The sequence below is a fragment of the Hypanus sabinus genome, chromosome 8 (assembly GCF_030144855.1).
Source record: "Hypanus sabinus isolate sHypSab1 chromosome 8, sHypSab1.hap1, whole genome shotgun sequence".
Classification (NCBI taxonomy): Eukaryota; Metazoa; Chordata; class Chondrichthyes; order Myliobatiformes; family Dasyatidae; genus Hypanus; species Hypanus sabinus.
The window spans coordinates 72,187,963-72,200,473 of record NC_082713.1 but is presented as its reverse complement, the minus strand read 5'-3'; the positions used below and the strand labels follow the sequence as shown (position 1 = coordinate 72,200,473).

Genomic DNA, 12,511 nt, shown 5'->3' with positions numbered 1-12,511 from the left:
TATTCAATTACAGTGAGCACTAGATCTATCATATTCAGTGAATATATAAAAGCACAACTACTTTTTAAATGTAGCAAAAATAACATCAATTTAGTAATTTACAGCTCCTCAAGTTCAAGCTATAAAGGTTAATTATTATATTGCTTCATCAGTTAAGATCTTCAAAGAGAGCCAATTATAATCTGATATATGCCAAACCATAAGAAGCTCAAGGGCATTATATCTAAAATTGATTTCAATTATAATCTACTATTTAAAAAATAGTCAAATCAAATGCTGTTTTCTAATAGAGTAGATTTCAGTTAATTGTGCCTAAAGTTAATCAGAGCAGCCGCTTATTTGGGACACTATGCTGCTTAACTGAAAGGAGACTTGCTGAAAAGCTTCTAACTAGCGTCAATTGTGTGCAGTTGAGTGGCCATTAGACGATCCTTACAGCAATTTTTAAATAGTGTCAGTTGCATGTATTTATGTTCAAAAAGCAGTGATTTTTGTCAGAAATAGTTGGTGAGAAATAAGCAGCAAGACAATTTAGAACTGCTTAGCTCACTGCAGTTTCAAGTATTCAGGCTTGGAGCTGTCAGAAACAATCAAGAGTGAAAATGAAATGATTTCACAACTTCAGACAAGTTAGGACTATGAAGAATTTGAAAGCAAGGACAATCAGCTTGAATGTAACAATGAAAATTAAGATTTGGAGGATGCATTGTATGAAGGCAGTCTGATATCCACACTAGGATTTGCGTTGACCTTGTTCAGTACATTCAAAAGAACATGGCAGCATACACTGGATAAATACTTCCGTTGGTAACTGATAGGAACTAATACACAGTTTTATAGTACTATAGCAGTATTGGCAGTGTTCTCATTTGTTACTCAGTTAAACAGTGGTTTGTCCTTTTTTTAAAAAATATATACCTTTCTAACTATTCCCATGAAACTTCAGCTAATTGACACAGCTGCTGAATTACACCAAAATATACTGGTCCTGATGTGACCCAATTAACCAGCATTCACTGTATACGTCAGGAAGGTAACAGTTACCTGTCAAAAATCTAACTGTGGAAACAGAAATTTAAAAAATGTAGAATTTGATGCAACACCCAGACTTATATTGTGAATATTTGAAAACTGGCTTGGCAATTGGATACAGATACAGCAATTTCCAAGGGAAAGGAAGTAAACAACCAGTAAATTCAAAGCTGCAGGCACTCAGTCAGTAACTGAAGGGCAGCAATAGGGGTGAGTGCTGTTACCTCTCAACTCCAGCGAGCTGCATTGATTCTGACCTTGTGCTGTGTCGATGTTGTGTTGACACGTGCACCTTGTGGCCATAAGGGATGTCAGTGGGTGCTCTACTTTCCTTTACCATTTCAAAAAAGTGCTGATGGATTAACAGTGCAAATTGCAAAAGTAAAGTTGATGGACAAATCAGAGATAAATCAGATTTGCAGGACTCTAAGGAATAGAATAGGGAAAGGAACAGATGGATTTGGTCTGCTGGGAATCTGCACGGACACAGCAATCAAATCGTGTTCCTCTTTATCATAATAACTAATTTCCAGACGAGACCTGAGAGCACTTTTGTCTATGCCTATAAACACTGCAGGGAAGTGTCACAATCCATGGACGGGATGGAGACCGTCAAATGTGACGGAGACTTCTTCCAATATAATTCTTGTTTGCTCTGCATATTAACAAGCATGTAAAACAATGAAGCCTCTAATCATAAACTATTTCAAATCTATATCAATAAACCATTCATGAAAGGGAAGGATGTTCATGCAGGTAGAAATGCAGAACTTGTAAAATTAAAACACAATAATCGTACACAAATGAATGGAAGCAGAATATTCAGAAAGGCAAGATGGTAAATGTATAAATGCAGTAACAATACCTCAAAAGATTGGCTACGTATAACCTGGACAGAAGGGGAAGAGGATGTGATCTGAACAGGTGATGTCGAAGGCATGGATGTAGTTTCAATATCTGACTGCAAGGGTGAAAACAAATGTGAATAGAATAGAATAATTCGGCAATTGAGCAAAAAGCTAGACATAGTATGCTCCAAACACATTATTCTATTCTTAAAATAGACAAAAATCATTTGGTAGCACACTAGTCTTTGTGAGAAAAGACCTTGAACACAAAAATCTAGTCTGCTTTTCGAATATAATATTGAGAGCAATTCTGCCTTACAAGAACTCCAAGATCCCATTGCAGTGATCCAATGGAAGATTATTTTGTAGATTATTAGGGGAGTTTTCCATGTCCTAGCAAACACTGACTTCCAAATCAACATTAAAAATATTTAAAGCATTAAAACATTTGACATATACAAATAAGCAGTGCATTTTAGTCATCATAAATTAATTTTCAGTCCTACTTCAATAAATGTTGACATTATGTTAAACATTAATGAAAGTCTGTTTCTGTATCAAAAGAAAAATCTGAAGGAAGTAACAAAAGAAATTATTTTAACCCATTTCCTTTCTACATTGAGATCTGCCTTTTCACATCTCTACATCAGGAGCTGCAACATAATAAAATTGCTCAAAGGCCTGGAGTTGATATTTCCTGTCTTCTGAAAAGACTAATAATGAACTATCATCTTAATACTCTGCAACGTATGATATTCAACATGGAAAAGCTCGCATTATAGACTGCAATCAATTCTGTCAACACAAGAGGCTTTTGCTACAACTCATGTTAAATGATGGTGACAAGTCAATTTGCTGAACTTACATTAAAATTCATTTCTTCAAAACTAAATCAATATTTTGTAGTTATGTGCAAATATGATCACTGACCAAAATCAGGTTGGGTAAGATGCTTTATTAAGACAAAAGGACTGTCTATATCTACATAAGGGGTTATTAAATTTGCTTAACCTTCAGTTTCAGTTGACTACTAAAACATGCTGCATCTTCCATTTGCCTCAATGCCAAAGATAACACAGTGCCACAGCTAGTAAGTTCAGCCCTGACCTCCACTGCTATCTGAAAGGAGTTTGCACATTCTCCCTGTAACCCCATAGGCTTCCTCTGTGTGTTACCATTTTCTTCCCACATTCCAAAGGTATGCATATTGCTATATTAATCATTCACTGTAATTTGTCCTTTATGTGATCTTAAGTTATAGAAAGTGGGGGCAGTAATTGGGAATCCATGGGGAATTAAAATAAAACGGATTAGTCTAGGGTTAGTGTAGGTCACAGATGCGATTTGAATGGCCTATTTCCTTGCTGTGTAATTCACTAACCTGACAAAAGAAAACAGCTTGATGCAGGGTTTAAAGCAGAATTGTTGACAATTCTTACCCCCTAAGTTACTTGACTCGAGTTCCTGCAGCAGATTGCCTGTTGCTCCACATTACAGCATCTGCAGTCTCATTTCTCCATAAGAAAATAACTTGCATGATTGGCAACTCATTCATCACTCTAAACATTCATGCCTTTCACTACCAACACAATTTGGAATAACTACAAAATACATTACAATTACTCGCGTAGGGTACCAGGCACAGCACTTCTTAGATTTGTGTAGCCTTCCACAAAGGACACTGGCAGTAAATCCATGGGAACACTTGCAGGATTTTCTACTTGTCACACACCATATCAAATTGGCCAAAAAATATAATGCCACTTTTTAGTTGTTATTAGGCCAAAGATGTACAAGTTCCTGCCCAACAGCACTTTGCCTTTAACAGAAGATTCAAGATAGGAGCTCAACACTACCAAGAACAATTTGGGGTGGCCTTGCCAGTGACGCTTCATCCTGAAAATAATCAATTAAAAAAACCAAACTACAATGATACAGTTCACAACTTGAACTGTAGTGTTCTTGAATACACTACACAATTTGGCCAAACCTTGCTTTGACCAGCCATCCTTCCTACTCTGCTTTTACTTCTTTCCATATTTCTTCATTTAACCACAGTAACTCTTTTGCATATTTATGCAGTCTTAAATACACAAATATTGTAAGCCTCATTTATTTCTTGTGGTACACAATTGTTATCTCTCAACTGTAAAGTGCAAAATTAGAGATTACCAGAAAATGGCCACAAAGAATTTTGATTTGGTCTTGTTCATAAGTGGAAAATTTTGACGATCCCATCAGTATTTTATAACCATATAACAATTACAGCACGGAAACAGGCCATCTCAGCCCTTCTAGTCCATACCAAATACTTACTCTCATCTAATCCCACTGACCCACACTCAGCCCATAACCCTCCATTCCTTTCCTGTCCATATACCTATCCAATTTTGCTTTAAATGACAATACTAAACCTGCCTCTACCACTTCTACTGGAAGCTCATTTCACAGAGCTCCCACTCTCTGAGTAAAGAAATTCCCCCTCATGTTACCCTTAAACTTTTGCACCCTCCATGTCTCAACTGATGTCCTCTTGTTTGAATCTCCCCTACTCTCAATGGGAAAAAAGCCTGTCCACGTCAACTCTATCTATCCTCCTCATAATTTTAAATACCTTTATCAAGTCCCCCCTCAACCTTCTACGCTCCAAAGAATAAAGACCTAACTTGTTCAATCTTTCCCTGTAACTTAGGTGCTGAAACCCAGGTAACATTCCAGTAAATCTTCTCTGTACTCTATTTTGTTGACTTCTTTCCTGTAATTCGGGGGACCAGAACTGCACACAATACTCTAAATTCAGCTTTACCAATGCCGTGTACAATTTTAACATTATGTACATCCCAACTCCTATACTCAATGCTCTGATTTATAAAGGCCAACATACCAAAAGCTTTCTTCACCATCCTATCCACATGAGATTCCACCTTCAGGGAACTATGCACAATTATTCCTAGATCATTCTGTTCTACTGCATTCTTCAATGCCCTACCATTTACCATGTATGTCCTATTTGGATTATCCCTACCAAAATGTAGTACCTCACACTTATCAGCATTAAACTCCATCTGCCATCGCTCAGCCCACTCTTCTAACTGGCCTAAATCTCTCTGCAAACTTTGAAAACTTACTTCATTATCCACGCCACCTACCTTAGTATCATCTGCATACTTACTAATCCAATTTACCACCGCATCATCAAGATCATTAATGTATATGACAAATATGACAAACAACATTGGGTCCAGTACAAATCCTTGAGGCACACCACTTGTCACTGGCCTCCAACCTGACAAACAGTTATCCACCACTACTCTCTGGCATGTCCCATCCAGCCACTGTTGAATCCATTTTACTACTTCAATATTAATACCTAACGATTGAACCTTCCTAACTAACCTTCCATGTGGAACCTTGTCAAAGCCCTTACTGAAGTCCATATAGACAACATCCACTGCTTTACCCTCATCGACTTTCTTCATAACCTCTTCAAAAAATTCAATAAGATTTGTCAAACATAACCTTCCACGCACAAATCCATGTTGACTGTTCCTAATCAGACCCTGTATATCCAGATAATTATATATACCATCTCTAAGAATACTTTCCATTAACTTACCCACCACTGACATCAAACTGACAGGCTTATAATTGCTAGGTTTACTCTTAGAACCCTTTTTAAACAATTGAACCACATGAGCAATATGCCAATCCTCCAGCACCATCCCCGTTTCTAATGACTTTTGAAATATTTCTGTCAGAGCCGCTGCTATTTCTACACTAGCCTCCCTCAAGGTCCTATGGAATATGCTGTCAGGACCCTTGAATTTATCCACTTTTATATTCCTTAAAAAGCACCAGTACTTCCTCCTCTTTAATCATCATAGTTTCCATAACTTCCCTACTTATTTCCCTTACCTTACACAATTCAACATCCTTCTCCTTAGTGAATACCGAAGAAAAGAAATTGTTCAAAATCTCCCCCATCTCTTTCAGCTCCACACATAGCTGTCAAGTCTGTTTCTCTAAGGGACCAATTTTATCCCTCACTATCATTTTGCTATTAATATAACTGTAGAAACCCTTCGGATTTATTTTCACCTTACTTGCCAAAGCAACCTCGTATCTTCTTTTAGCTTTTCTAATTTCTTTCTTAAGATTCTTCTTACATTCTTTATATTCCTCAAGCACCTCATTTACTCCATGCTGCCTATATTTGTTGTAGATATTTTTCCTAACCAAGTTTCCAATATCCCTTGAAAACCATGGCCCTCTCAAACTTTTAACCTTTCCTTTCAACCTAACAGGAACATAAAGATTCGGTACCCTCAAAATTTCACCTTTAAATGACCGCCATTTCTCGATTACATCCTTTCCATAAAACAAATTGTCCCAATCCACTCCTTCTAAATCCTTTCCCATCACCTCAAAGTTAGCCTTTCTCCAATCAAAAATCTCAACCCTGGGTCCAGTCCTATTCTTCTCCATAATTATATTGAAATTAATGGCATTGTGATCACTGGACCCAAAGTGCTCCCCAACACATACCTCTGTCACCTGACCTATTTCATTCCCTAACAGAAGATCTAACACTGCCCCTTCTCTAGTTCACCTTGCATAACTTTAATTATATAAGTAATCAATAATTCATCATTTCTGACATGTAAAACCTTGTAAAACTTTTTTGCATTCTTGCCAAATCCCTGAGAGTCCTTATAATTTGAGAAATGCACATATATCTACAAATGTAGTTAGTCTAAAAGCTTCAAAGGTTCATTTTACTATAAAAGTATATAACTCTGAAATCCTTCAATTCTCCAGGTAGCCACGAAACCAAGAAAGAAAAGGTAAAACAAACTGTATAAAATTACAGATCAACAGCATCTGCAGAGAGATACAAGAGTTCAAAAGACACAAGAAAACAAATGTAACTAAAGAGAGTGGTGACAAAATGTGAACATTTCTAATAGTGGAGAAACCAGTGGAGAAACATTTCTAATAGTGGAGAAACCAGGACAAATAGGGGTGATGCCAGTGCTGTTGGTGAGATCCAAGGGAGTTAAGGGAGAGAGGCTTGAGGCTTGTTCCAATATCTCTGTTGGCATAAACTGAAGGAGACAGACCAGGCTAGAATCAGATAGAGGAAAAATTTTAAGATGGTACAAATTTAGCATGATTTTGATATCGAATAATAGGACAACTTAAGAAATAAACCCAATGTTTAGTTAATTCATGTAGTTGCCCTTCATATCTGTTGTGACATCTTGTGGCTGAAGTATTTTTTAGTTTGTATCCGTTTTCTTTCCCATTCCATTCAGTTGCTTATTTTCCAAACAATGGTGTGATTTACTTATATTTTTTCTACCAAAACTTAAAATGGGTCCATGATTATATGTTTCTATTTTGTACATTTATTACTGTCACGTGGTGTGCTGCATGTTGTCCAACCTTCACAAATTTCAGTTATCTACATAACTGGCCGACATAATCTCAACTCAATCACTTCCATTTCAATATGAAAATATCCTAACCATTTCAATCTTTCTTCTTGGCCAAAATTCTCTAGTCTTGCAAATATCCTCAAATCTCAGAAGAACATTAAATAAAGCATCTACAAGTAATTTAGCCCCGATCATTCTGTGAATTTCCTTTGATGGAAAAACAACAAAAGTGTTTATACATAAATCAAGGTTAAATGCCGGTATTATGAAATCAAGCAGCATAATGACTTTTGTCGTAAGAGTTTTGAGACAAGAATAACAGTGTTTTACTACGGTTATAAAGGATCCTGTTTTTTTTTAAATCCCAGCACCACCTTCTTGCTCTAACTTTATCAGGCTCCACAGTTCTTGAACAGACAAATCAAAAGAATCATTTTATTCTGTGTGAAGAAATTTCTTCTCACCTTGGTCTTGAATAGCAAAACTTTATTTTGAGATTGTAATCCCTGGTTCCTGACACCCTAAACAAAGGAACCTCATCTTCACATCTTCCCAGTGAAGCCCCATAAAATTTTGAATGCTTCAGAGAAGTCACCTTCTCGTCTTCAAGACGAGTAACAATGCCAGTGTGGTCATGTCAAAAATTCCTGACTTATGGACACAAAACACAAACAATGAACTCCCACAGATTAGTTTACTGATGTATATAGATAAATAAACTTGAATATTATTGATATATAATTTTGAACTTTCTCCTTCCCTCCCCCCCCACCCCCAAAGCCAACGGAGTTTTACTTTACCAGCAACTCTACCTGATCAGAGTTTGCTAAAAGCTACATCACTTCTCAAGAATTCTAATGTTACTTAAGAGAAAACATTTTATTCAATGCATGGCAATTACTCCTGATTAATCCATGCTTTCCTAAATGACAAATGGTCTGAGCAAATTAGAATTCTTTGCAGTAATTTAGCCTCCTCCAAGATCCGAGTGATTAGCTTGTAACAACTAACTATTCCTTTTTTATTCTGTAGAGAATAAAAGTTCCATGATACTCCAGCACCATACTTAAATATGGAAAGAAGGGAAAGAATGGATAGAATGATTTCCTTGATTTGATCTGTGGAAACTGCACCTGGCTGCAGCTCCTGACAAATTGGGTCAAGCAAATGAAGAAGCCCGACATACACAAGAACATCCAGAATGCTGAGAGCATCATAGCATATTTTTACTGATATGATCACACCTAAGTTGCATTAGATATGTGTGTGTGACCACCAGGAAAAGCAAGGCGAGTAAGCAGACAATGCAAGGCTGTTCTGTAGTTATTCCACTCACTAACAGATATAGCTCATCGTATACTGTTGTGGGGATGATATACAAGGGTTAGCAACTCTAAGCAGTTGTCTTAATGGACAACTCTAAGCAGTTGCTGAACATTATCAAGTGCGTGAACAAATAGCCAGAAGTCATTGTACACACTGATACAGATGATGTGAGTTGAACAAGGGATGAGATCCTGCCCAAGTGTAAGTAGTTAAGCAGGACCTTGAGGGCAGTGATCTCTGGGTTGCTCCTAGTACCATGTGCTAGTGAAATAGAAAGGTAGGCCAGATAAATGCATTAATGGGGAACTGCAGCAGGGTGCAGGAATTTAGGTTTTTTTCGATCATTTACAATTTTTTTTGGGGTAGAGATAACTGTACAAGACAAACGGGATGCACTTGAACCAGAAAAGGGACCAATATCCTTGCAGAGAAGCTTGTGAGTCCTGCATAGGAGGGCTTATACTAAACTGGCAGGGATGCTGGACCGTGAGCAGGAGCAAGTTATGGGATAAAGCAGGAAAAGTGAGAGCAAGTTTAGTAATCAAGATTGCCAGAGGCATAGTTAAGGGAGGGAAAATAATACTCAGTTAAATGCATTTATTTCAATGCATGATGCTTAACAGGCAAGGTGCACAAACTCAAAGCACGAATAGTTTATGGGGACTGGGATGTTACAGCAATAACAGAAACCTGGGTGAGGAATGGCCAAGACTTGCAGCTCAAAATTCCAAGATAGAGATGTTACAAGTGTAACAGAGATACAGGTAAGTGAGGAGAGGCATCATCTTTTTGAGAAGGAAGAATGTAACAATAGAGCTTAGACACAACACTCTTGGAGTATTGTTCAAGAGGGCCATTTAGATACAACTTAGAAACTAACTATCGACCTCCTTACCCACTTGCCCCTCCCCCAATAGTGAACAAGAAATTGAAAAGATTGTGGAGATATTGTTGATGGTTGTAAGAATAACAGAATTGTATTACTGAGAGATTTTAATTTCTCTGGTATTGACTAGGTCACCCAAAGTATTGATGACCTGGACAAGCTGGAAATTGTCAAATGTGTCCTGGAAAGCTTCGTGGCTCAACATATCGAGGGCTCTACATGGGAGGGTGCAAAATTGAATTTCCTCTGAGGGAATGGTGCAGGGACAATCTGGCTTTAGTTTTGAGACAGTGATGATAAAGGATAGGGCAGGCCACAGGTCAGAGTCCGAAAATGATTCCAGGTTAATCTGGGGGGAATTTGGTAGGATCTGGCAGAAGTTGATTGAATGAGCTGGTTTAAAGGAAAAGCAACTAATGGCAAGTGGGAGGCTTTTAATAGTGTGGTATCAAGAATCCACGGACCGGATGATCCTGTTAGGGTGAAGGCTAAACCTAGCAAGTTTAAGGAATCCTGGTGGATCAAAGACACTGAGGTGCTGATCTATAAAAAGGAAGCATACACTCTTTGAAGAGGTAATCAAAAGTTGAGGTTAGAGCAGTGGGTGTTGACTATTTGGACTTTAGTAAGGCCTTTGACATATGGTCCAACATGGCAGGCTGATCTGGAAGGTGAGGCCCCATAGAATCCAGAGAGAGCTAATAAAATGGATTCAAAATTGTCTCAGTAGGTAGGAAGTAGAAGGTAATTATTGAAGATTGTTTCTCCGAATGATGTTCGATGATTAATGGTGTACCACAGGGGTTAGTACTGGGACTCTAGTTATTGATTACTAATATAAATGTTTTGAAAGGGTTGGTCAGTAGCTTTCTAGATTACACTAAATCTGAAACTTATACTTGTTTCTCTCCTTGCTTTTCATCACTTTATACAATTCATCTTAGAATTTACCCACTTCCAAAAGGCTAAACATAATATGTTCCTATAACTGCCTCTCCTACATATATCTCCCTCAGTTATAAGATGTACATCATCCCTTTGATCCAAGATACTAATATTCACATCTTCTAACACAATTTATTTGCTGGTTGCCCGCTATCTAAGATTGGGTTTTTCCTGATTGTTATTTTACCATTTTTCCATAGCCTCTATGGCTTAGAACCCCAATAGGCAGACCGCAGGCCAGGCCCGGAACACAAGAACCAAATGTCTGGACTGTGCCAACCCACTGGCACTTGCTTGAACACACCTGTCATAACATGTAAATGAAGCTTGCGCTGTTCTAATTTATTTTAACCTCATCCCACACTGTACACTTGACCTACACCACCCCCCCCCCCCCCCGTAAAGTGTGTAACTTTCGCTGGCTGAGCAAAAGCCGTGTGTTGGAGAGGGTGTGCAAGCTGCATGATGAGCTTGTGTCATTTTTCTCCAGCCTGCAAAACCAAAAAGCCCAAGGATTTAATAGGTTTTTAAGTGACAACAAGGTGATGGCACATGTTCTTTTTTTGTGTGACATCATGTCTCATCTAAATCAACTTAATCTGCAATTATAAGGCAACAACTATACTGTTGTGGACATGTACGAGGCGATTGAAGCTTTCCAGGTAGGTGGGGGGGGGGGAGGTGTGTGTGTGTGTGTTGGGATAGCTAATCATAATTAAATGGTTGGTTTTGGACTTAATTTGTTTCAAGAGTGCTGTTTTTTTCTTATGTGATCCATAACATAGGCTTTGAGAATCTCAGGTTTAAATTTTTATTATTATTACTACTACTACTACTAATAATAATAATGGTAATAGCAGCAACAACAACATTTGCCCATAAAACAACTTACTGGCACAATGGAAAAAAAAACCCTGGACGTTTTGGCCCTTGGCTTGGTATGCTTGACATAATTTGGCCCTTGTGGAAAACTAACTGGGGAACCCCGCTCTATGGTTTAATTTTCACTTTTAGCTTCACTATTAGCATTTTCCATTCAACTTTCTGCAGTATAGTCATGAAAGATGTGAAATTAGAAATGCATACCTCATTTTCATATGCAAATTCCTCTTTATTCTTTTTTGAGGATTTTAGTTGCTGAAAAAAAGTACAACAGATGAGTTCATTTAGAATGTTGCTCAATCAGTAACATTTTGGTAAATAAAACATACAATGTAGATTACAGTACTTCAAAAATAAGTTACTCATGAAACATACCAGGATTCTTATAAACTGGACTGTCCAGGAAATTTACAGAAATACAACAAGACAGATAACTCTGGGAGACAACACACACAAAATTCCAGCATCTGTAGATTTTCTCTTATTTTGTCCTGGAAGTTAACACTTCCTTTTACAACTGAATCCTTGACTACTTGACTAGCAGAACACCATCAGTAAAAATAAGCAACATCACCTCCACTACAATTACCCTCAACACTAACACCCCACCACCTAATTAATCTCTATACATTCATGACTGTGTGCTAGACTCTGCTCTATCACTATCTACAGGTTTACAGATGACACTACTGCATAGGCCAATTCTCAAGTAATAATGGTTTGCAATAAGGAAGGAGTTTAAGAGCCTGGTAGCACGGTACGATGACAGCAACCTTTCCCATAATATATAAATTGTTTTTTAAATTGAATTTTCAAATGGTTACAAAAGGGGGAAAAAATTATCAACCCTTCCCCCCTCCCCCTTAACATATCCCTGTAGAAAGAGAAAAAAAAAGGAAAAAAAAGAAAATGCCTGGATATCGGAAGATCCCCAAAAGCTCCATGGAGTTCATAATAGCTTTAGTGTATATATATATTTCCTTCCCCAAATAACAAATAATTTTATCTTCGGAGCACCTATATATTTAATCCTATCTTTTGTAAATAAGGGCGCCAAATTTTCAAAAATATTTCATATTTATCTCTTAAATTATAAGTAATTTTTTCAAGTGGAATGCAGCTAAAAGCTATATCTATTTTCATTTTTTTTAATG

The 12,511-nt window shown here is 37.5% G+C and overlaps 1 protein-coding gene across 3 annotated transcripts in view; it reads right to left on the bottom strand.

Moving 5' to 3' along the window:
* The window catches only part of lrch2 (leucine-rich repeats and calponin homology (CH) domain containing 2), a 180,439-nt gene that overhangs the window by 21,230 nt on the left and 146,698 nt on the right, over positions 1 to 12,511 (bottom strand). For all 3 annotated transcript variants that reach the window (XM_059977329.1, XM_059977330.1, XM_059977331.1), the window contains 2 exons: positions 11,562 to 11,612; positions 1,898 to 1,993 (listed from right to left, as the gene is read on the bottom strand). In XM_059977329.1, the coding sequence (XP_059833312.1) occupies positions 1,898 to 1,993; positions 11,562 to 11,612 (147 nt within the window). The remainder of the gene's footprint in view (positions 1 to 1,897; positions 1,994 to 11,561; positions 11,613 to 12,511) is intronic.